This window comes from Physeter macrocephalus, chromosome 3, assembly GCF_002837175.3.
Source record: "Physeter macrocephalus isolate SW-GA chromosome 3, ASM283717v5, whole genome shotgun sequence".
Taxonomy (NCBI): Eukaryota; Metazoa; Chordata; class Mammalia; order Artiodactyla; family Physeteridae; genus Physeter; species Physeter macrocephalus.
The window spans coordinates 31677522-31700410 of record NC_041216.1 but is presented as its reverse complement, the minus strand read 5'-3'; the positions used below and the strand labels follow the sequence as shown (position 1 = coordinate 31700410).

General features: G+C 58.4%; 1 protein-coding gene across 7 annotated transcripts; it reads right to left on the bottom strand.

The window, feature by feature from the left end:
* Positions 1 to 62: 62 nt before the first annotated feature.
* On the bottom strand, positions 63 to 22016 carry SLC35E2B (solute carrier family 35 member E2B). 7 transcript variants are annotated; one of them, XR_003679220.2, is made up of 10 exons: positions 11584 to 11884; positions 10554 to 10956; positions 10334 to 10469; positions 9986 to 10113; positions 8236 to 8356; positions 7217 to 7270; positions 6878 to 6950; positions 5680 to 5816; positions 3418 to 4097; positions 63 to 533 (listed from the first exon to the last, which is right to left on the bottom strand). XR_003679220.2 is itself a non-coding variant. In XM_024125477.2 (9 exons), exons 1-9 carry the CDS (start codon positions 21299 to 21301, stop codon positions 3860 to 3862), a joined length of 1344 nt encoding a protein of 447 aa, XP_023981245.1. In that variant the 5' UTR covers positions 21302 to 22016; the 3' UTR covers positions 1474 to 3859. The 7 variants fall into 7 exon arrangements, 6 of the variants coding, with proteins under 6 accessions (XP_023981245.1, XP_023981247.1, XP_028343775.1 ...); XM_024125477.2 differs by lacking the exons at positions 63 to 533; positions 11584 to 11884 and adding an exon at positions 21248 to 22016 and having other exon boundaries at positions 1474 to 4097; XM_024125479.3 differs by lacking the exons at positions 63 to 533; positions 11584 to 11884 and adding an exon at positions 21057 to 21225 and having other exon boundaries at positions 1474 to 4097.
* Positions 22017 to 22889: the final 873 nt, after the last annotated feature.

The window sequence follows — 22889 nt, the reverse complement described above, 5'->3', positions numbered from 1 at the left end:
TCGTTCATCTCAGTAGCGCGAACACTGGAGAGTTACACAAGGAAGAAAACAGAGTACACGCTGAACATTTATTTTACTTTTGCAGAACAAGAGTCCTAGATAGTTGCTACCATGGTGGCTTAATTTAGACAAAAATAACCAGGGGGGCATCCACAGGATTCACTGTACAGCATCGATGTATTACCATAGCGGAATTAACAGTGACTCAATTATTTAACCACCATTTTCTAGAAAGACTTCATCTAATCACATAAATACTGAAATAAGTGAAATACAAAACACTATAGACATTTTGCACAATGTACTTTGAGTTCTCCGCAGTTTTGTTTGGTATAAAGCACATATAATTTGGTTCTGATACAGACAATTATTGATATAATTTTCAAGTTTTTCAGTGTGGGAAAGTCACTCTCACTGTGGCCTTCTGCAACGTGGTGCCCACAACACCGCCCTGGGCGGGTGCAGACGCTACTCACACATCTGCAGTCTAGAAATAGCACATCAGCTGAATGCCAGTTGTCCTCTGATGAAAACTGGAAAAAAAACAAACAAAACAAAACCCAAAGACTTTGCCAATTAGAACAGTTTCCAGCTCAGTTTGGACATCTAGGCATGGACCCAGTGGCCATCAAACTCAGAATCTCAGCCCTCAGGAGAAGAGGATGAGAAACTACAGAGACAGCAAACTGGAAGGTTTTACACCCTGAGCTGCAGGGTGAGTAAGCCAAGCAATGGTCAGCACAGCCTCATGACTCTGCTCTCGGCCCCTCAGCCAGGATAGAGAAATAGGCAGACTCTTCAGGGGAGCTGGGACGTTCTTATTCATAAACTAAGAAAACAAAGAGGTCCCAACCAGGGCATGTACGTGTTTTGGAAAAGAACAGAGCCCTTAGCACAATGTTGGTCAAAGGCAAAAAGGAGCGTTTCTACCTGTAATAACATCCTTGTTTAATTTTTCCAACCCAGGGGAACAGTGAAAATACTTCCAGGCATCAGGAAGCACACCCCCTGGACAGATGTAAAAAGACATGTTGCACTTCTTTGATCCCCTCCGGCCCGTCTATAAATGACCATCCATGGGACAGTCAGCGCCGCACAGGAGGGAAAGCCCACCAGTGTGGGGAAAGTATTTCAAGGGCTGGCGACGAGCACGGCTCCATGTGGATGATATTCCTCGTGCAGCAATTTTTTACTGTTTGATTCACAAATTAAAGACACATTTTGGATTGAGCAAGAGTATTCTCAGCTTTCCAAGGCAGATGATTTTAATGCTGACATGCAGGAAATTATGACTATCAGAATTCTTTTTTAAAAAAGCCTTTTTTATGCCACTCAGTAGTGGAAATTTCCTTGAAAGCCAGAGATCTCTCCATCTCTAAGTATCAATGTAAGTAAGCAGATGACCAGCTTCAGAAGCCTGGTTCAAGTGTTTGTTTACAAAGGCACGGACAAAAAAAAAAACAAAAAAAAAAAACAAAGGCACGGACAACGACCAAAGACACAGGAGGAATGGACCCAATGTAACACACGACACCCAGTGTCAACACTGGTACGAGCACGCCTGCGATGGTTCAGTGAAAAGAACATACTAAAAAACTAGTAGACAAAGTTAATTAAAAAACAGGTCTGTACGGTTATTAAATGCCATTGCCAGGCTGCGGGGTTTGACTCCTGGCGCAGGGCTGTCCCGGAAATGCCCAACATGTGGGCGACTTAGGGGTGGAGATGCAGACAGACTGCAGCTGCAGCACATGTTGTGTGGCCTCCCACCCGGGATGAGGAGAAGTCTCAAAAGCGGCTTTGCTAGAAATCGCCTCATTTACTAACAATTTAGGAAAATCTTTCTTGGTCCTAATATCTAGAAAATCAAAACAGGATGAGAGTGGAGGGAGGGGCACGTCCACAGGAGGCAGGGACCCAGGTCCCTAACAACACTCAGACACAGGCGGCTGGCACCTGATCACGCTCAGATGACAGTCTGCCGTGGGCGACCACAGATGCGCCCCTTCTGTTCACGTCTCACCATCAGCCGTGGGCACAGCGGCCACAGTCTGAGGGCAGAGGCAGCAGCCCCAGGGAAACGGTGCTTTCTCTCTGGTCCTCTCAGATCAATGCACCAGCCGGCCACCCCAGCTACGGCCAAAGAATCCTCTTTAGTTTTGTTTTGGGGGGAAGCGGAAAAAGAGGAAAGGGGTAAAACCTGGGAAAGTCACACGAGCAACCCCTGCACGGTGAAGGTGCGTGTGACCCGCCGTCCTCTGGAGCAGGAGGTCAGCTTCGTAAAAAGGTTGTTTGTAGTTTAAAAGGCCTCATTTTAATCCATCATCATTGCAAGCTTTTTAAAGTTAGCGGAACTTAATGAGATGTAGTTATTGCTCTTTGTTTCCAAGAGATTTGCTCTCCAGGAGGGGCTATTTTATATTTTCCAGTTGAGAATCCAACTGGAAAACCAGAGAAGCAATCAGGGAGCCCAGGCCCCGAACAGCTGGGACTGTTGCCTGAGACTCAGGGAACGATTTGTGCCCTCGGGTGGCTCCGTCCGCAGGCTGGCTGGGGATGGCCAGGCGGCCAGCCTGCGGGCCCCGAGCAGGGCTGCACCTGACAAGCCCCAGAGCCCGAGCCTGGTGGGAGGGAGGGGCTGCGGCCCGATCAGAAATCCCAACAGGCGGCGGGGCAAGGGGTGAAGCGAGGGGCGGAGCCTCAGCCCCACCACAGGCCTCAGACACCTGGCCGTCCGTCTGTGTGCTCTGGAGGCGGCGGGCCGGGCCGCGGGGCTGATTGTGGTTTACCTGGCATACACGATGCCTTCCAGAAGCCACCCACGCCTGTGTCTCCTTTTAAAAACCTACGCTGTCATTTTAAACGCAGCATAACAAAAACTGTAAATATTCCACACTCGTCCTGCTCATCGTTCACGAGGGAAAGTCCTAAAAGCCTCGTTGACGAGACAAGGCAAGGCTCCTGACCAGCTGAGTGCGGGCGGGTGCTCCCCGGGGGCGCTCCGAACAGCCTGCCTCTCACCCAGGGGGGGCAGAAGGGACAGCAGCCCCCTCCCTGAGCCAGACACCGCGGGGGGCTGCCCACAGCCTTGGGCTGGAAGCCACGTCTGGGCCTCTGGGGACGCCCCGGCCGCAGGTGAGGGCTGGACCTTCAGGTGGTGAGGAGCTCGGCGCAGCAGGCACGGAAAGGGGTGGGGCCGCCTTCGCTCCTAAGTGGTGCAGATGCGGGCAGCTCCGCCCCGGGCGGGAGGCGGGGGCCGGCCACTCCATCCTCAGGAGCAGGGAACCCCGGTCTCTGCACCCCAGCTGTCCCCTCTCCGCTCTGTGCCCCGATGCCGTGGCCTCCGCGTCCGGGCAGTGGGGCAGCCTGTCCGAGCCCAGTGGACAGACTCCCTGACGGCCGAGGAGCCGGACGTACCTCCGGTGGCCGCCGACGGCTGGCGTGGGGGAAGCGGCTTCTCTGCGCCGGCTGCAGGTGGGGAGGGAGGCCGCTGGCACCTGGCTGCAGCCCCGGCTTCGCAGCTGTCCCCAGGGGCCGTCACCCACAGAGGAATCGGGGCCTGGCCTGGCTGCAGGGGTCCGCAGAGGCCGCCGGGAGGAGGAGGTCACGTGGCTCGGCAAGGGCTCAGTGGCAGCTGTGGTCTGCGCCCCAGGGGCTGACATCTGGGACCCCGATTCGAGCTCCCCCAGCTCTGACCGAACATCCCAGGAAAGAGCGGGAAAGGCTGCCCACCCGCACCCGGACCGTGACCCGTGGAGCCGGAGGCCCCACGCCTGCCGTCCAGGGAGCGGGAGAGGTGAAGGGGGTCCCGCGCTGGCGAGCACGGGCGTGGTGCGCGGCGCCCCTGAGGCTCCGGGGCTCAGGGGTGTGGCCGGGGGTCCGGGGGGAGCAGCGGCTCAGGGCTGCTGTCTGGGCACTGGCTGGTGGCCGCAGCCAGGCTCTGCATGGCCGCCTGCTGCCGCTGCTTGGCCTTGTTGTAGAGCAGGACTCCGGCTGTCACCAGCACGGTGCCCACGGCTGACAGGCTGGTGACCCTGTTGCCGAAAACGATGACGCTGAGCCAGATGGACAGGGCGTGCTTGACGGTGCTGGCGACACTGCGGGAGAGGACAGCGGGGAGGTCGGCGGGGGCCGAAGGCGTCTCCGCTAACCCCACTCTTTCGTGCTGGGGTCCTTCCTACTAGGAAAAAGGTCACTGAGAAGTAGTGACACTTCCAACAAAAAGCCGAGTCCCATCTTCACACTCAGCATTTTGCCTTATTTTGCTTCGTCCTTTTTTTGACGGAAATATTTCTAAGTAAATGATAGACATCATGACATCTGATCCCTCAGTGCTGCAGCGTGCTCTCCACAGAACGAGGAAGGTTCCTCTGAGAGCGCCTGAGAGAACCGATCATTAGGGAGAGTATCTGGGAAGTGACACAGCCCTGCTCAGCCACTGCTGGGACCTCATGAAGAGAAAGTGAACACGACAGGGCTTGTCACTGCGGACAGTGTAAACTTAATTTTTGTACTTTTCTACCTAAAGCTATTTTCTTTAAAAAGAACTGGTTTGGGGACCGTCCTCGTGGCCCAGTGGTTAAGACTCTGCACTTCCAATGCAGGGGGCCCAGGTTTCATCCCTGGTTGGGGAACTAGATCCCATATCCCGTACAGCGGCCAAAAAAAATTTTTTTTAATAAAATAAAAAGAACTGGTCTTCTGTTTTCTGCCTTTTTTGGGGCCGTCACTAACGATCACTGAAAAACAAAGTTTCAGGGGTATGTGGATATAACTCCTGGCCCTAAATGGAAACAGGACCGTATGACAGACTGTGACAGCGAGCGAGAGCTTCAGGAGACCTCAGCAATCAAGCTGCCCTCGAGGGCCCTGCAGGCAGCTCCCCTCCGGGACTCGGGCAGAGGGCGCGTGCACCCCGCCAGGCCCAAGGGCAGCGACGCACCTGCTGCCATCACTTCTGGGTACAATTCCGCTCTCCAGTGACAGTTCTGAAGTTAAAGGGCAAAGGCCCGTTGGCTCCTACGACAACGTGACGGGCAGACCCGCTGACATCACCGCATGGGTTTCCAGGCCTGTGGGCAACCTCGGCCGATTCCTTTCTATTTGTTACTGAAAATGCTCCGGTGTCAAATCACGCTTTCGCTTTCGCGAAGTCCGCCCAGTTACAGAGAAGAAGCCTGTGAGGCCTGCGCTCAGTGCTAAGTTACCAGCAGGGAGCCGACGGCCACGTGTGGCTGCTCAAGTGTGAAGTGATTAAAGTTAGAGAAACGTCAGACGTTGGTTCTTCGTGGCACTTGGCACGCCCCTGGCGCTCAGGAGCACCCGTGGCCTGCGGCTCCCACCCTGGGCGGCCCAGAAGCGGGACAGTCCGTCACCCCGGGAGATTCCACGGACAGCGCTGTTCCGGGCGGAAGTACACTCACACGGCTGCAAAGATTTCTGCTTCTGCACAGAATCCCAGTGGGGATTCCCCTAAAGATCGGTTTCACAGACTTTCCTGTTCACGTTTCAAACGGCACCAATACAGAACGGCCTAGTAATTACGACCCGAGACCACAGCGATCGCTGCATTTGTGATTCCACAACCACGAACACCTCTTCTAAAAGGTCCAGATGGCAAGCGTTCCCCTCCGCACGTGACCTGGAGGCACTTCAGCTCCTGGGAGGTGCGGTCCTTACCTGAAGGTCACGGGGGAGATCCTCCCCATGAGGGCGTAGGCCGTGACGCTCTGCAGGTGGAACAGGACGCCATCCGCCAGCAGCAGAAGCAGCACGTCCTGGCTGGCGCGGAAGCTCCTCCCGATGACCGGCAAGTCCTGTGCCAGAGCCAGAGGGATGCCCGCGCTGCTGACACCCAGGCCCCAGCCCAGGGTCCAGCCACACGCTGGAGCCCGGCCGTAGGACAGGACAGCCCAGTTCCACTTGTGGCAAAAAGAGAGGTCTGCGTAGACGCGCACCTGTGCTTCTGTAGGACTGACGGGATCCCACGACATGCGTGAGCACAGGAGCGTGTCTGTGCCCACGCAGACACGTCTGGGAAGCAGCTCCACCAGGAGCGGGCCTGGGAGGGGCTGGGGGACATACTGCTCTCTGTTTCATAAGCTTCTGCCCTGGGACTTGTTCAACGGTGGTCACGATGTTTTTAAGTAAGAGTAGTAATAAAAAAACAAGTGCGGGGGGACTTCCCTGGTGGCGCGGTGGTTAAGAATCCGCCTGCCAATGCAGGGGACACGGGTTCGAGCCCTGGTCCGGGAAGATCCCACATGCCGCGGAGCAACTAAGCCCGTGCGCCACAACTACTGAGCCTGCGCTCTAAAGCCCGCGAGCCGCAACTACTGAGCCCACGTGCTGCAACTACTGAGCCCGCACGCCTAGAGCCCATGCTCCGCAACAAGAGAAGCCACCGCAACGAGAAGCCCGCGCACGGCAACCAAGAGTAGCCCCCGCTCGCCGCAACTAGAGAAAGCCCGCGCACGGCAACGAAGACCCAACGCAGCCAAAAATAAATAAACACACAAATTAATTTAAAAAAAAAACAAGTGCAGGAATTCCCTGGCGCTCCAGCGGTCAGGACTCGGCACTTTCACTGCCGTGGCCCGGGTTCAATCCCTGGTCGGGGAACTAAGATCCCGCGAGCCCTGAGGTGCGGCCAAAACACAACAACACAAAAGTGCACCTAAAAACCCTCAACAGCAGAGTTTCCGGGAACCGCTGGCTGCGGCTTGGCCCCCGTGGGCACCGGACCCACACGGGACCCGCGCGGGTTTGCTCCGCTCAGTCCCCCCCACCCGCCGGGCGCGTGGCGGCCTCTGCGTACTCAGCACGCCCGGCGCCCAGGGCTCGCCCCGACCTGGGAAGGTGCCAGCGCTGGACTCACCATGAAGAAGATCCAGGCCGGGACGAGCATGGCCACGGCGGCCGCGCTGGTGTAGAACTGAAGCTCCGCAGCCCTGCGGGGACAGGCGCCCGGTCCTCTCCCCGCCCCGCCCCGCCCTCGCCCTCCGCAGAACCAGCGTGCCCCAGTTTATTTATCCCCTCCCGGATGACACGGACGGCTGGGCCTGACAGGCGGCCCACCGGCCACGGGGCGGTGACGGGCAGCTGGAAACAGGTGGGGTTTTCTCCCAAGTTTCAACAAGGTTCTTTTAAAGGCACCATGAAATGGGAGGGGTCAGGGCACAGGGTGGTCGGGTCTCCGTGGAGCAGTGGCACTTACGAGAACCTATATTTGTCCCCGCTGAGGAGCTTTTTGGAGAAAACGTTCTGCAAACTAGAATAAAGAAAAGAAGAGGTCACGAGAGGTCAGACGGCACCTCACACGGTCGCAGCGCCATGTCCTCCAGAAACAGGGACACACGGTAGCTCCTTGGGGATGGCCCTGGCGTCTGCTGCGAGCCGGGCTGAGCTGCCCCTTTCACAGATGGGTAACCTGAGGTCTCAGAGGCTGAGGGTGTGCCTGAGGTTACCCAGCCCTGCTCGGCAGCGGCCGCGGGACGGACAGTGTGAGCACAGGAAGACCCTGGGAGAAAAAACAGAGACAAAACTGCTGGCCGGGCAGGTCTGCCGTGGCCAATGGGAAGGCCAGACAGCGTCCAGCTTCCCGGGAACCAGAGGGCTCAGCACTCCGAAGGACGACACCGCTCCCTGGACACTGGGTGCACTGGCTGAGGGGACTTAAAGCAGAGCAACGAGCCTGCCGCAGAGGTTTACAGGCCCTGTCCCCCTCCTAGGGGTTTACGCTGCAGGCCAGTCAGAAACCTAGAGGGAGACCCGTGTGAAGATGTTTCCTGCAGATCTAAGTCACGAGGTCTGGAGCGCCTGCAGGTGAGCCAGGAGGCTTCTGGAGACCATCCTGCGCTCGGAGCGAACAGGCAAGATGCAAACTATGACGTGAGCTGGACTGTGTTTCTGGGAAAGGCTGAAGGAAACACAGCAAAGTGTGAGGAATGAAATGAAAGGTGAATTTTCATTTTTCAATGAGTTTTTCATTTTTCAGCTGTATTATTCAAACCCTCCAGATGGGCCTGTTTGTCTTTGGAAGTAACGGCAACAAGAAACCCGCCGATACCGCGTTGCTGCTGTTTCCTCTCTTTTCTCAGAGGTGGTGACGCTGAGAGAGCAGGCTGTGCACAGGTGTCAGCAAGACGGCTCAGCCACCACTGGGGCGTGACATCCATCCCCCCTCCTGCGGGACACGGAACCCCACGCGGCACGGGACGCGCCCCTCGGACTCACCAGTCCATGATGTTGGTGGACAAGGCGGCCGAAAACCCCAGGAAGTTGAAGCTCATCTCGGTGGCCGTGCACAGCGCCAGGCCGCCCATGACAGGGATAAGCGAGAGGTTGACCAGCAGCCCTGCGGAGCGACAGCGCACAGGGGCCGGGCTGCAGAGCCCCCAGCGGGCCGGGCTGCCCCCCACCCCGCCCCAGGAGTGCTCTGCACACCCGCTTTCTTCGATTCTTCTCGCTGGAGGGAAAATATAGCACATGCCTCCTGTCACCCACTCCAGAGCCAGGTGCCAGGGGCACGACAGCCAGAGCCACCAGCTCCGAGCCCGGCTCCCTGCACCCCACCCCCCGACCCCGAACCCTCATCTGCAAAACGAGTGGGGTGAAGGGTGGTCTCCAGGGAAGGCTGGGAGAGGAGGGAGGCCCCAGACCCTCAGGGTGTCCAGCGCTCCTGCCTTCGTTCTGAAATCTAACCAACAGCCTTGACGTGACGGTAAGGCTAAGACCATTTGGTGCAACAGAAAATCGCGTCACTTTGCACACGGGGCATCCAGCCTCATGTGGTACCTCCGCTTTGATTTCAGACACAGCATTTCATTTATCTTGAAATTAAAAGCAGATGAGGGGACAAGCCTCTCGTGTTCAGCAAAAAGGACCAGAGGTGCAGCCCTCAGGTGACCGTAGCCACCGCCCCCGCCGAGGACAGCGCTGTCCACGCAGCAAACCCACAGGCCCACGTGGCCTGAGGCCGAGAGCATCACCATGGAAGGAGGCCTCTGCTGGCTGGCGGACCTCATGCAGGGGCCATGGCTGGGAGGCCGTCCAGGGGGCAGGCGCCTTCGTGGACTCGGGGCTCTGCCGGGGGTGCCCCACAGGGGGTCACTCCTCTGGGGACCCCAAACCTCGGGGTCGCTCAAGTCCTGGCACCTTCGTCATTTTCCAACACCTCCCCAACAGACATTTTTTTTGCTAAATTTTATCAAGATTTCCTAACTGTTCTCAGCAAGACAGCTGGTTTTCTACACACGTATCTGCCACAGCTGGAACCCAAAGTGTGATGTTTTTAAGGCCCTGGAGATAAATCCTTTCTGCGTGGTTAAGCTTGATGTGCAGTCAGGCTGTTTCCCGCCGAGTACGATTTTAGGAATTGCTTGTACACTTTGATTTGATTCTGTTTTACCATCACCTAAGCATTTGTGCGGCTCCAAGGGCACGTCTGCGAGAAGCCCGGCTGCGCCCTGTCCGTCCTCATCCTCCTCTCTCCGAGGCAGGTGCCGCCTTGTTTTACCTTTCTGTCATTTTCCCAGTTGACGCAAACACGCGTCTCCCTCTGTGAGTGCCCCCCACCCCCGGGGTCAAACACGACGCATCACGTCCACGAGTCTGCGCTCTGCTTGTCTTCACGGAACCACACTCTCTAAACGGTTGGCGGGAAAGTCGGGGACGTGTGTGCAGCTGGCAGCGCGTGCCCGCAGCCCAGCTTGCAGATTTGTAACAAGTCCCCTCTGCTGCGCTTCGGGGGGCCACAGTGGAGGGCAGGAGGGGTGCGGAGGAGGGGCCGGGGCGCTTGGCAGATTCCTGGGACTGGCAATGGCACTGAGGTTACCTGCCCGTCACTCCTTCACGCAGCTCCTACCACCCCGGCCTCTGAGGCTAAGAAACGACCAGGAGGGAAGTGGAGGGAGCTGAGCTCCAGGGCGACGCGTGGGAGCGGCCCCCGGAAGAGCCGGCAGGCGGGGCGTTGGGGGCTGCTCACCGGTGTGCTCCCCCAGGACGGTCCGGGACAGGATCACAGTGAAGATGGGGGCCGAGCTCTTCACCGTCTCAGCAAAGGACACCGCCACATTTTTCAGGCTGACCAGACCCAAAACCACTGTTGCAAACCTAAAACAGTCAACAGCGTCACGGGGCCTGAGTTGGTGCATCTGCAGCCACAGGGCAGACCTGTAGGAGCCCAGAGGGTGTGCACGTGTGCCCCGCCCCCGCCCGGCCCCCTCCCTCCCAGGATCCCCTGACGGTAACAGTCAGCCGGGGGGGGGGGGCGGGGGGAGGTGCTTTACGTGTAAAAAACTCAGAGCCTCAACCAGAAGCGTTGGCTGCTTACCTCATGAGACCCACGAACAACATGGTCATGATGAAGTTGGGAGGGTAAGAAAGCCGGGTTTTGTGCTGATACAAGCAGCAGGGAACAAATATTTTAACGCAGCCGATAAGCGTGGTTGACAGCATCTGCACGGCCCCTGGAGGGGGAGACGGGGCGCCGCTGAGTAGAGGGGCTCTGCCCGCCGGGAGCTCCATCCCGCCGCCAGCACCCGGCGCCGTACCTAGCATGCTGGGCTCCCCTTCCAGCAGGGACAGGATGTACTTGTTGAGAAACAGGGTGCAGAAGCTGAAGAAGAACCAGAGTGTGAGGTAGATGAGGGCGCGGGCACCCCAAACGCCCAGGTCCGCCTCGATGACGGTCGTCTCAGTGACGGTGACCGTGAGCGCCTGCCCGTCGGGGCCACCTTCGCTCTGGCCAAACGCGATCTTCTCACTCCGGTGGCCAAACACGGGGCCCCAGGCCAGGAGCGGCCGTCCCCCCGGCTTCTCACCGGGGCCCGGAGCCAGCTCTGCCAGGGCCGCGGGCTTAGCGGATGCCGACATCTCAGGTGCGGCGGGCAGCGCAGGGCAGGGACGCGGGGATGGAGGCAGCGGCCATGCGGGCGGCACCGGGCGGGGCGCGGGCTGGAGTGGGAAGGAAAGGACAGCGTTGCGTGAGCGGCTAAGGTCCTGCCGAGTTTATTCACCCACTTAGCGTAACTTCAAGACGCAAACTCGGGGTCCTGGCCTTGTTTCCAGCCCCAAAGGAGCGGGCGCCCCGACGGCTCGGACTTCTCTTCCAATAAGTTTCTGAGACCGAAGCCTTTACCGGCCTCCGTTCCCTCCCCACACACCTGACCCTCCAGCCGATGCCGCCCGAACTCCTTCTACAGTACCTGCCAAGCCCTGCCTCTTCGGCCCCGCCCCACCCCCGGGGCACCCCGCACCCCCAAGCGGCCGGCCCAGCCTCGAGCTCATCCTCCAGGCGGCGCTCGCGCAGCTCGGCCGAGGCCTGGGGTCTCCGCCCCCACCGCGGAAGCCGTCACAGGTGCTGTGCGCCTTCCCACCCACCCTGGGACCAACCAGAGCCGCCGAGGAAGGGCTTCCCACCAGGCTGGCTCGCCCACGCCCTCACCCGACTTCTTCATATTTCACCCAGTGTTCTGAGTTGTCCTTTGTGGGAGGCTTGACCCGCCCTGTCAGAGACTGAGTTTCCGGCCCTCCATTGGGTTTTGAGTTCCACCCCTGCGTTCTTCGTGTTCTATTCGTTACCATTTCAAACTGGCCCGTTTCTCTCAACTTTCGATTCCTTCTTTGCATCGTCTCTTTCACAGTCCGACAGTTCATCACGCAAGCCCTGACAGCACGACCCTCAGCCTCCCGGCGGGTCAGCTGCCGCTGGCTCGAGGGGGCCGCTCGGTGCACAGGTCCTGGGCCGGGGGGCCTCCTCCCGGGCTTGCGGGCGGCCTGGGAGCGGGTGTGGGGACCACCCCTACGGCGCCGGGAGAGGCGCGCCTCCCTCAACACACCCACACCTGCTCGGCGCTCAGGCCTGTGGCCACGACTTCTCAAGAGAGACCCCTCCCCCCCCCGCCAAGATCACACAGGAACAAAGCCCATGTGTGGCTCGGGGTCCCCGAGAGCAGAGACGGCGCCCCACCCCCGGGCCCCTGGCTGACCCCGTCTGGATGCCCAGCCCTGCAGCCGGGCCCCCCCGGGACACAGCTACCACCGGCCGCTGGGGCTCTGCCTCTCGAGGGAGCCCCCGTCAGGCCCACCGACGGCGCCAGGCCCCTCTCTTCAGGGACCCGGACCCGGTGTTTGTCACACAAGCCCCGCCGCCACCACTGAGGCTCCAAAACCGAACCTGTTTGTGAGGTGATGCTCCAGAAGCCCCCGGGGAGGGTCCCATCGCCTTTCCTCTCTCTCGTCACAAAACGAGGCTGGAGGGAAGGTGCAGGCGCTCCCCCCCACGCTCTCCGCTCGGTTTCCGTCTGGGAAACTCACAGCTTCCCAGGCAGCACCGCCAGCCGGGCCTCCGCCTCCTTCTCTGCAGCTCAGGAGCTCCTCCGCCGCCGGGCCCGAGGCCCTGGGGCGCCTGCTCTCCTTCCTCAACAAGAAGCTGCTTTGAAACAAAGACGGGTCCGTGCAGTTCCACAGCCGCCGCTCACCTGCTGACGGTGCGGCATTTCGCTGGGTGAACAGGCCACAAGGGACTCATCCCCACGCTGACCACACCGGGCCCCAGGCCGTCCGCCACGTCCGTCCTGTGCGGGTCGTTCCTCGTGTTTCTGCTGGGTCTGCGCCCACGGGGCACCCGCGACCCCCGAGGTCATCGTGCTGGGCTGTACTCTCACCCACCCTGGAGGTTCTGCCCCGTCTGCCCCGAGGGTGAAGAAGCAGAATCCATCACAAACACATCCCCGGCCCAACCAGCACATGAGGCTCCAGCGCCTCCTGACTGTCCCAGGCCGAAAGCAGGTGGCAGCACAGATGCAAACAGATTCAGACCGAAACGGTGGGGATGGGACCTTTCAGGAGTCACCGCAAATGACAGGGAACAACGTAAGAAAGAGTCCGCAGAGCCCGTGGCCGGGGTGGCATGGGCACAGAGCGTCCGTCAGATGGGGTCAACGCGGCACTTTTTTGCCAGCAGCAAAACAAAAGCCAAACAGAACCTATGCACCTGTCGACAGGGACACAGACGGCAGTGGGTGGGGATGGACGCCCCCAGCGGGGGACGGGCGAACCTTACAGCCGTCGGAAGTGCTGAGGCCGACTCGCGGAAGGAGACGCACGACACAGCGCCACCAGCAGCACCTAGGTGTGTCCAGACACGACGTGCATTAGAAATAAAAGCACAAAAAGTGCTGTTAAGAGCAAAGAACTGGGAACTCAAGCTGGGGGTGGGTGGGCCTGGGTTGGGCCGCGAGGACGGGGGACGCAAGCGGGCAAGCATGGCGGGCATCGCGCTGTTTTCTAGGCTGTTCCGAAAGCTGAGGATTTATACGTGAAAAAGAGCCAGGCAGCAGCTGGGAAGACAGATGCCTGTTCAGACCAGAGCCTCCCTGACCGTCTGCCCTTGGTGACCTGGTCTCACGTGGCGCCAGGAGCTTTCTGTTCCTGCCGCAGGTTCCGGACTGGAAGGCAGCAGGCGCTCCGTCACAGACCAGCACTGGTGTCCACTGCGTCCAGAGCAGCGCCCAGGGAGCCCAGGACGGATGCTCAGGCTCCCTCCAGCGCACGACCTCTTCCTGACCATCGACACCCCACAAGCAGCCCACCCAGCCTGGTGACCAAGGACGTGACAGCCAAGGGACAGGCAGACCCCCCGCTTTCACGTGCAGCAGGAGGGGTCGGCAACCTCCGTGTGTGTAGTTTCCGGAAGGAGTCCAAATGCCTCTGGAGTCAGAACAAGGGCTTTGAGTGTCTTAAAACATGAAATCACGGGAATTCCCTGGCGGTCCAGTGGTTGGGACTCGGCACTTTCACCGCAGTGGCCCGGGGTTCAATCCCTGGTCGGGGAACTAAGATCCCGCAAGCCGCCTGGCCCAGCCCCCAAACAAACAAACAAATGAAATCAACTTCGGAACGGACAGTCCTGTCTTGTTCCTTCTCGACGAGACTCACTAAGTCGTACCAGGATTCCTAGTTGTTTGCTTGCTTTTGCTTTGTCAGGCGATGGGGGTCTGAGGCCTGGAGGGCTCCTCCAGTGGCTCCGGGGGTGGGGCTGGGGTGCTGGATTAAGGAGGGGCCACTACAGAGAAGCAGCCGAGACCAGGCAGTGAACGAGGCCCGTGGGCTGTGACGGAGGCCGAAGTGGCAGGGAAAGCAGAGACCACGGCGGGTGGCCCTCCAGGCCGGACGCCAGAAGACCCTTCTCTGGGGAACTCAACAGGCACGGGATAGACCTTGAGGACAGAAATCAGGGCCCCAAGGAGAGGCCCTGACAGAGAAAGCAGCTGAGCAGCCCCGAGCTTCTGGTCACCCTTCAGTGCCCTGGGGGCCGAGCCATGGCAGGAGACGGGGTGGGGGGAGTCGAGTGCCCACCGGCAAGCAGGACGTGCTGCTTTAAAAGTCACCAGAACAGGGTCCCTGGGGATCAAGACCAGGGTGGCAGAAGTGGAAATCTCACCAGGGGCCCCGGGCTCCCAAGAAGATCCGACTCAGGACAGGACTTGACGTGGAGGCTCCAAAGACCCCCCGAAGCACACGGGGAGCTCGAGGCGGCGGGCGTCAAGGATGCAGCCACCAAGGTGACCTGGGGTCCTGCTTTTGAACACAGCCCACAGGGGCCAAAGCGGCCCCATCCACGGCCCAGCCACCAGAAGGAGAGGCAAGGCACCCTGGAGAAAAGCTTCCACGACAGCCTGAGGACAGGTGAGGATCAAAGATCAGAGACCACCTGTCCAGAAGGCTGCCAGCGGGGGAGGAGCAGCCTCCTGGCTGCTCCAGGAGGGACAGATGGACAGGACGCAGTCGTGCAGACAAACAGATGAAGAAACTGTCAGGAATAAATCAGCGGGATGAAAAAATGGTAAGTCTAGAAGGGAAACGTCCCACTGCTGAATGAAACTATGGTGTCCTCCGACTATTTCCCTGCGAGGTGTTAACTGGTGACCAGGGTCAATCACAACTTTACCCCCCGGAGAAACGAGCGGACGCCCCTCCACGGAGCCACCAAAGTGGGAACCACCAGGAACGAGACAGAGACACCATGTCTCCCTGACCTGAGGCGCTGAACCCGGCACTGCTGCAGTTTCCCTGCCACAAGTGCAGATCTGATGGTGAGAAAATGCAGGTGTCGAAAGCCGAGGAGAGGAGGGTGGACGGCAGAGGCTGGGCGCCAGGCCAGGGGCTGCAGATCATTACAGCATCCACAACGCACAGAGCCTGCCGACGCCACACACCTTTTCAACATTCACACCCTCTGGAACCAAAAATGATCAAATCAATAACATCTCTAAAACCAAAAATCTCTAACGGGCAATACAGACAGAACTACCCGAACCAAACCACAACTCGGCTGAACAACATCATCTCACTGAAGAGCGAAGGACGGGAAGACAGCCAGTAACTGTGCCAGCGGCGCTGAGAACACGCGCAGGCCCCAGACGACACCCCAGGCAGGCGCTGGGCCCGGGCAGCTTCGCGGAGTCTGGGCGGGAGCTCGAGGTGGGGCAGACAAGGGTGCGCGCTGCGCGGAAGGAGGGGGGGCCGCAGGGTGCCTGTGCGCGCCGCCGCCCCCTCCCGGGAGGCCTGGAGGCAGGGACGCCCCCAGCAGCACAGCCGGCTTCTAAGCGTCATTCTCTGCTGGGCCGAACCAGCCTCCTTGCAGGAACGGCTGGCTGATTCCAGGGCTGGGGCAGGAGCTGGACCAGAAGGAGAGGGAGGGCTCCTAGGGCGACGGGGACTTATCAGAAGGACACAGGGGCCAGCATGAGGGACGCAGTTTGAGAAAGTAAATAATAGCAAAGGGTTAGAAGCCACACATCCACCATGATCACTAAACGGGGAAAGGAGAAAGCTCTTCCTTCTGGTACAAAGTCAGATGACTGATGCAATTAGAAAATCTCCGTTTGGCGACCATGCCCGTGATCACACTAACAATCGACTCGGGCTGGGTGAAAGTTTAGAAATAACAGAATATTTAGTCTCAAAGTGTATCCCTACAAGGTACGTGTTAATAACAAAGGGCACTCGATGAAGGTACAAAGGGGAGAAGACAGGAAACTTCCTTGAAGAAACTTCCTTGAAGAAACTTCCTTGAACCTCTTCTTCCTTGAAGAAGAAGGGGGAGGCGCCTATCCAGATAGGAGGATTCCAGGTCACGTGCTGTATCGGCGCAGAAACAAGTAAACAAATTGGAACGGAGGCCCAGAGACTCCCCACAAGCAGAATTCTGATCCAAGACAGAGCGGGGTTGTGGCTCGTTGGAGAAGGGAGGCCACTGTCGCTGATACTAGGATGGCTGTTATCCACACTAGAGAAACGAAACTGGACCCTGATCTCACAATTATAGACAACTAAGAACAAATAGCAACATCCACAGAGCACTTCCTAGGAACCAGGTAGGGTCTGACCGAGCATTTCACACATATTAACTCAATGAATCTTCACAACCACCCTTGCGGAGGGACACTGTCACCCGTGTGAGACACATGAAGTGGGGAAACGGCCTCTGGCCACAGTTCAGGGCTTGAACCTGGGCAGCCTGGCTGTGAAATGCAGCTGTGTAAACCCTTACGTTTAGAGGAAAATGTAAGAGAATATTTTCCTGATCCTGGTATAGGAAAAGTGTCTTTTTTTTTTCTGCCCGCACCACACAGCTTGCGGGATCTTAGTTCCCTGACCAGGGATTGAACTTGGGCCCCAGCAGTGAAAGTGCCAAGTCCTGACCACTGGACCACCAGCGAATTCCTGGAAAAGAGTATCTTAAACCAATCCCCATAAAAGAAAATATAAATAAAACAGACTATGTTGGCTAAACTAAGAGCTTTTGTGCCATCAAAACGCACTATAACGTATTGTAACATTAACACACTAAATGACAAAGCGACAACCTGGAGGAAACAGTTACGACGTGACAAAAGAAGAGGGAACGAATTCCTACAACTTAATAGGAAATGTGGGCAAAATCACCGGCGCAGGAGAGCGTTTCCAAACGGCCGATAAGCACGAGAGGATGCGTATCATCTCTCCAGCGCCGTGTACGCAGCACCGCACACCCGGCAGCGCAGAGCAACGACACACCTACGACCCGGCAAGCTTCTGTGGTCGGGACTCTGGCAGCAGCTGTGCTGGGCAGTTGGCCGTCACGACGGCAGGAGGGGCCGAGGCCTCACCCGAAGGCCGGGGCGCCTGCTTCCAAGCCCACACGCGCAGCTCCCGGCCAGCTGTTGGGGGAAGACCCCTCGGCCGGGCCGCCCGCAGCCGGCACCTGGCCTGCATTGGAATGAGCTGGCGGCTGAGAGAAAGCGCCCGAGGAGGCCCGAGTCTTTTTGTAACCTCGTCCCCTTCTCGTGTGCTGGTTTGCTGTTCGGAGCTCATTAGAAGGCCGGCCTCGAGGGGAGGGGCTACAGAGGGTGAGAATGCGGGGAGGGAGGCAGGGTCACGTCCGACCACGGGGGTCGACCTCAGCAGCGGTCAGGGAGCTGGACACACCACCCACCCCCACTGCCAAAAACCATCAGGTCTGACAACACCCAGAGCTGCTGGAAGATGTGGATCCAGAGGCCCCCAGACACGGCTACGGGGCGGCTGGAACGAGCGCTCGCGGAAATGGTGTGGCAGCCTCTTGAGAGCCACGCACCTGCGCACCCTGCACATCAGCACTTCCGCTCTCGAGGTTCCCCCAGAGAAGTCCTGCGAGGGCGTCCAGAGCGGGACTGCCCGTCACGATGGCAGGGAAGCGCGACGGGTCACCCGTCGGAGAATGAACGTGTGCTGTGGACTCGGCCCAGGAGTGAGGACGAGAAACGCCCGGCAACAGCCACGGCTGACGGCCGGCCGGGCCCCCTCTGCCCGGATGGTGGGCGAGCACGTGACCGCAGCACCTACCGCTGGTCACCGGCGCAGCGCCGGTCCTGAGCCGAAGGCCCGCCCCCGGCCGCGGCGAAGCCTCGCGCGGCTGTGCTGGGCGTCCTGGGCGTCGCACGTGGAGGCCGGGAGCAGCCGGGGGTCAGCGGCGCAGAGCCCAGCAGGTCCGGCTCGCCCGGCCCCGCCGACACCCCAGCTGCCCTCCCCAGCTCCGGCTCGTGTTTCCACCGCCCCTTCTTCTTTCTCACTCCCCGTACTCAAGGTGCCTCCACGAGAAGCAATTCTCATCCTGCGAAAGACCGAAGGTCAGCGGCCCCAATCCGACAGCGAAAAACTGACCCCACCTTCCAGGTCGGCCTGGAAACAGGGCGGACCGGGCTGAACGCAGGGCTCGTGGGGCACTGCTCCCTGCCCAGGCCCCTGGTGTCAAAGGTCTGAATTATCGCCCTCTCAATCGATTACAGCACAAATAACAAGAACTGAAACGTAGCCTTTTCCACCCAGCACGGAGTAGGTGGCTCACGAGGCCAGGGTTGACTGTTAACTTTACTCCTGCCCAGAGCTGTCCTCAGAAGAGGGTGCACACGTGGGACTGAAAGGAAACCAGGTCAGCGACACGTAGCGAGAAGCACACCTGTGACGCCTCCGTCACGTGCAGGCGCTGAGCCCCCTCCCACGGCCTGAACGGCCCAGCCTCCGCCAGCCCTGCAGCAAAGGCTCACGACCCACGGAGAGGGTGCCTGGCTCTGAAACGGGGGGGCCAGGACCACCACGGCACATTCGCCACCGAAGGGAAGTTTGTGTGGAGGTTAGCAAAAATAAAGATGTCAACTTTCGCATCCAGTTTTGCAGACCCTTAAATTCTACGGCCCGTCAGCCTGAGGTCAAGAGTCCCTGTTCTCCAACAGACAACTCAAGATGTTCTCAAATGCCTGGTGAGGAAATCTAGGTTGGTTCAAATTGTCAGCAGGGCAGTTTAGACAAAATGTACTGAAAGTCTACAAATTTTATACACTAATTCAGAAATTCCACCTCTAGGGATTTATCCTAAAGAATCCAACAAAGGCCCAAGATTGTACATACAAGGATGTTCAAAAGCTTTGTTTTTAAGACTGAGAAGCTGACACTCGCCAACTGTCAGATAAGAAATTTGTAACAAACCCTGTCACATAATGGGACACAGGAGCCCTGCAAGTTTTGACAAAAATAGATTTGTCATAGATTAAGCGAGAGCAGAGTTACAAGCCCTCTGCACAGTATGTTCCCGTTTAAAAAGTACAAATGGTTCAGAAGAACACAGGCGAAGTTACCAGCTGTGGTCAGCTCTAGGAGCAGAACCTCAGGTCCTTCACATTTTTGTTGCGTTTTGGCTCCTCCTCATTTTCTAATTTATGTGCACTGAAAATGGATTTCTTTTTTTTTTTCGGCAGTACGCGGGCCTTTCACTGCTGTGGCCTCTCCCGTTGCGGAGCACAGGCTCCGGACGCGCAAGCCCAGCGGCCATGGCTCATGGGCCCAGCCGCTCCGCGGCATGTGGGATCCTCCCGGACCGGGGCACGAACCCGTAATCCCCTGTATCGGCAGGCGGACTCTCAACCATTGCGCCACCAGGGAAGCCCTGAAAATGGATTTCTTAACAACAGGACCTGTGTATAGCACAGGGAACTACAATCAATATCTTGTAATAACCTGTAATAGAATGGAAAAGAATCTGAAAAAGAATGTGTGTATATATGTATAACTGAATCACTGCTGTACACCAGAAACTAACACATTGTAAATCAACTGTACTTCAATAAAAAAAAAAACTTTAAAAAGAAAATGGACTTCTTTAATGTAAAAACTTCCCTATTCCCTCCCTTAATGTTCCTTTTCATGCTGTTGAATATTGTTTTATTCTGCTTTACAATGTTACTTGCAAGTTTAAAGATTTTTGGTAAAGTACATTGCACTCTACTAAAAAACAAAGAACTTTAAGCCACTAAACAGAGTCTGCCTCTAAATAGTTTTTTTTCTCTCTCTCTTTTTTTTACAGGAGCGGTAGGTGAGCAAGGTCCTCAAGGCTTCAGAAGATGAGCTTGGGGCGGTGGGGCGGGGGCACTGCCTGGACTCCACAGGCCCCGTAAAACCCGCTACAGGAAAGTCACCTGAGGACTACAATGAAGTCTTAGCTCTGGGCCTGACTGAGAGTTTCCCACCCCAATTTACAAAGTAACAGTCCGCTAGGACCAGCGCCCGGCAGGATGTTAGTCATATAATTTCCAGTTTTCTAAAATCCTGCGTAGAAAGACACCAACTGCAATGAATTTGCGGGCGATCGCGCCCTTTGGTTCCGGATCGGACGGAGCATCTTTACCCGGTTCTTTCGGAAGCGGCTGCACCTGCCGCTCCGAGGCCATGCCCACCTCGGGGGGGCATCGGTGGGGGGTAGGCTAAATCGCAAGGACCCCCGACCCTGTGTCCCCCATCCCGCCTCTGACAGCCCACCCCCACGACCCGGGCGCGGTTCCCCCCACCCGCTCCGGAGACCCCCAAGCCCCGCCGCACCTGTGCCCCGCCGCCCCGCCTCAGGCGCCGTGCGGACCCGGGACGGGAACGCGGCGCCGGCCGTGGAGGCTTGGGGTCCGAGCGGACGCCTGCGAGGTGGGGCGGGAACTCCATGCGGTGGACGCTGAAGGAGCGGACCGGTCATGAAGGCGCGAGGGACGGTGCCCCCCGGCGGCGTCGGACGCCCGGGCGCGCGCGTGCCGAGGCCCTGGGGTGGCCCAGCGGCCGCGCCCGCAGAGGGTCCGAGGGCCGGGGAAGGGAGGTGGCTGGTGGGGGGGACTTCGGCCCAGACGCAAAGGGCGACCCCCGCAGGCCACCCACCCTGCCAGTTTAATTCAGCGCTTCACCCACCGAGAAGTCCCCGGGCTAGACGCCGCGCGGGCCCCGCAACCTCGGGGACGTGCACCGGGACCCGCAGCCGCATCCGGGCGGGGTTTCAGCGCGCCGGGGCGGAGGACGCGGTCACCCGGGGCCCCGCCGCCCCCGCCTCTACACGGCGACCCGCCCACGTCCCGGCGACGGCGGCTCCACGCGCGAAAGCCCGCGGGTCAGGCCCGGTGGGCGGGCCCCAAACAGACCCCCCCAACCCCAAACCCCGGTCCCTGAGGGCGGTGGGGCGGGGACGGGGGCGGGGCGAAGCGGGGCGGAAGTGCCCCTACCGGACCCGGAAGCCATGAGCTGGAAGTGACGCGTCGGAAGCCAGCTACGGCTCCCCGCTGTCCCGCGGGACTCGTTCCGCAGTGTACTGAGCGTCTGGGATTCTCGGCCGCCGCTGCTGAGCCGGTGGAGGGGTCGCGCTGCTGGTCGATTCCCCCCCGCTGTCGTCCCCTTGGCACCCTCTTGGCCGTACCACTTCAGCCCAGGCGGCGGTGGTGATTCTGGGTGACGGCGACCCTATGGTCATCCCCTTGGCACCCTTCGGGCCGTACCACCTCAGCCCAGTCGGGGGTGGTGCTGCTGGGCGATCCCCGTAGTCATCCCCTTGGCACTCTCCGGGCCGTACCACTTCAGCCCAGGCGGGGGTGGGGCGACGGCGACACCCGCGGCCTTGGTACCCGGGCCGTACCACCTCGGCTGGCGCCCCTCGCGGTTTTCCCCCTTGGCACCTTCCGGGCTGTACCACCTCCGCCCAGATGGGGGGGCGATGGCGCCCCCTCGCGGTATCCTCTGGCGTACCACTTCAGCCCAGACGGCGGCCCCCGCCGTCCTCCCCTTGGTACCTTCCGGGCCGTACCACCGCGGCCCAGGAGAGGCAACCAGTTCGTGGACCTATAAGCCCCTAAGGGGCCGCCCTCCGAGTTTTGGTTTCAAGGGACAGAAATTCCAGCCTCAACACTCCTCCTTTAGAAGAGGAAAGATAGAGGGAGTGTCTGTCTTCCCAGCATCCTAGCATCGGAGGAGCTCTAGGGGCACCTGGACCCTGAGGCCACGCCCCTGGAGAGGGTACTGATTGGCCAAGCTGTGGGGAGCTCCGCCTGGGGGCGTAACCTCGGCCCAGGTGAGCGGCGGGCTGCAGTGGGATGGTCGCACCTGCAGCGGAGCACCTGGCGGACTCTCAACCACTGCGCCACCAGGGAAGCCCTGTTTTCTTTTTTAAATTGAAGTATAGTTGGTGTGCAATATCATATGTTACAGGTGTGCAGTATAATGATTCACAATTTTTAAAGGTTATGCTCCATTCATAGTTCCTATAAAATATAGCCTATATTCCCTGTGTTGTGCAATATGTCCTTGTAGCTTATTTTATTTTTTATTTAGTTTTGTTTTTTTTTCAATTTTTGAATTTTATTTTTTTATACATCAGGTTCTTATTAATCATCAATTTTATACACATCAGTGTATACATGTCAATCCCAATCGCCCAGTTCATCACCCCCCACCCCCACCCCCCTGCCCCTTTCCCCCCTTGGTGTCCATACGTTTGCTCTGCACATCTCTGTCTCAGTTTCTGCCCTGCAAACCGGTTCATCTGTACCATTTTTCTAGGTTCCACATATATGTATTAATATACGATATTTGTTTTTCTCTTTCTGACTTACTTCACTCTGTATGACAGGCTCTAGATCCATGCACATCCTAGCAAATTACCCAATTTCGTTCCTTTTTATTGAGTAATATTTCATTGTATATATGTACCACAACTTCTTTATCCATTCGTCTGTCGATGGGCATTTAGGTTGTTTCCTGCTGCGGCCTCTCCCGTTGCGGAGCACAGGCTCCGGACGCGCAGGCCCAGCGGCCATGGCTCACGGGCCCAGCCGCTCTGCGGCATGTGGGATCCTCCCAGACCGGGGCGCGAACCCGGTTCCCCTGCATCGGCAGGCGGACGCGCAACCACTGCGCCACCAGGGAAGCCCTATTTTTAGTTTTTTAAGGAACCTCCGTACTGTTCTCAGTAGTGGCTGTATCAATTTACATTCCCACCAACAGCACAAGAGGGTTCCCTTTCCTCCACACCCTCTCCAGCATTTGTTGTTTGTAGATTTTCTGAT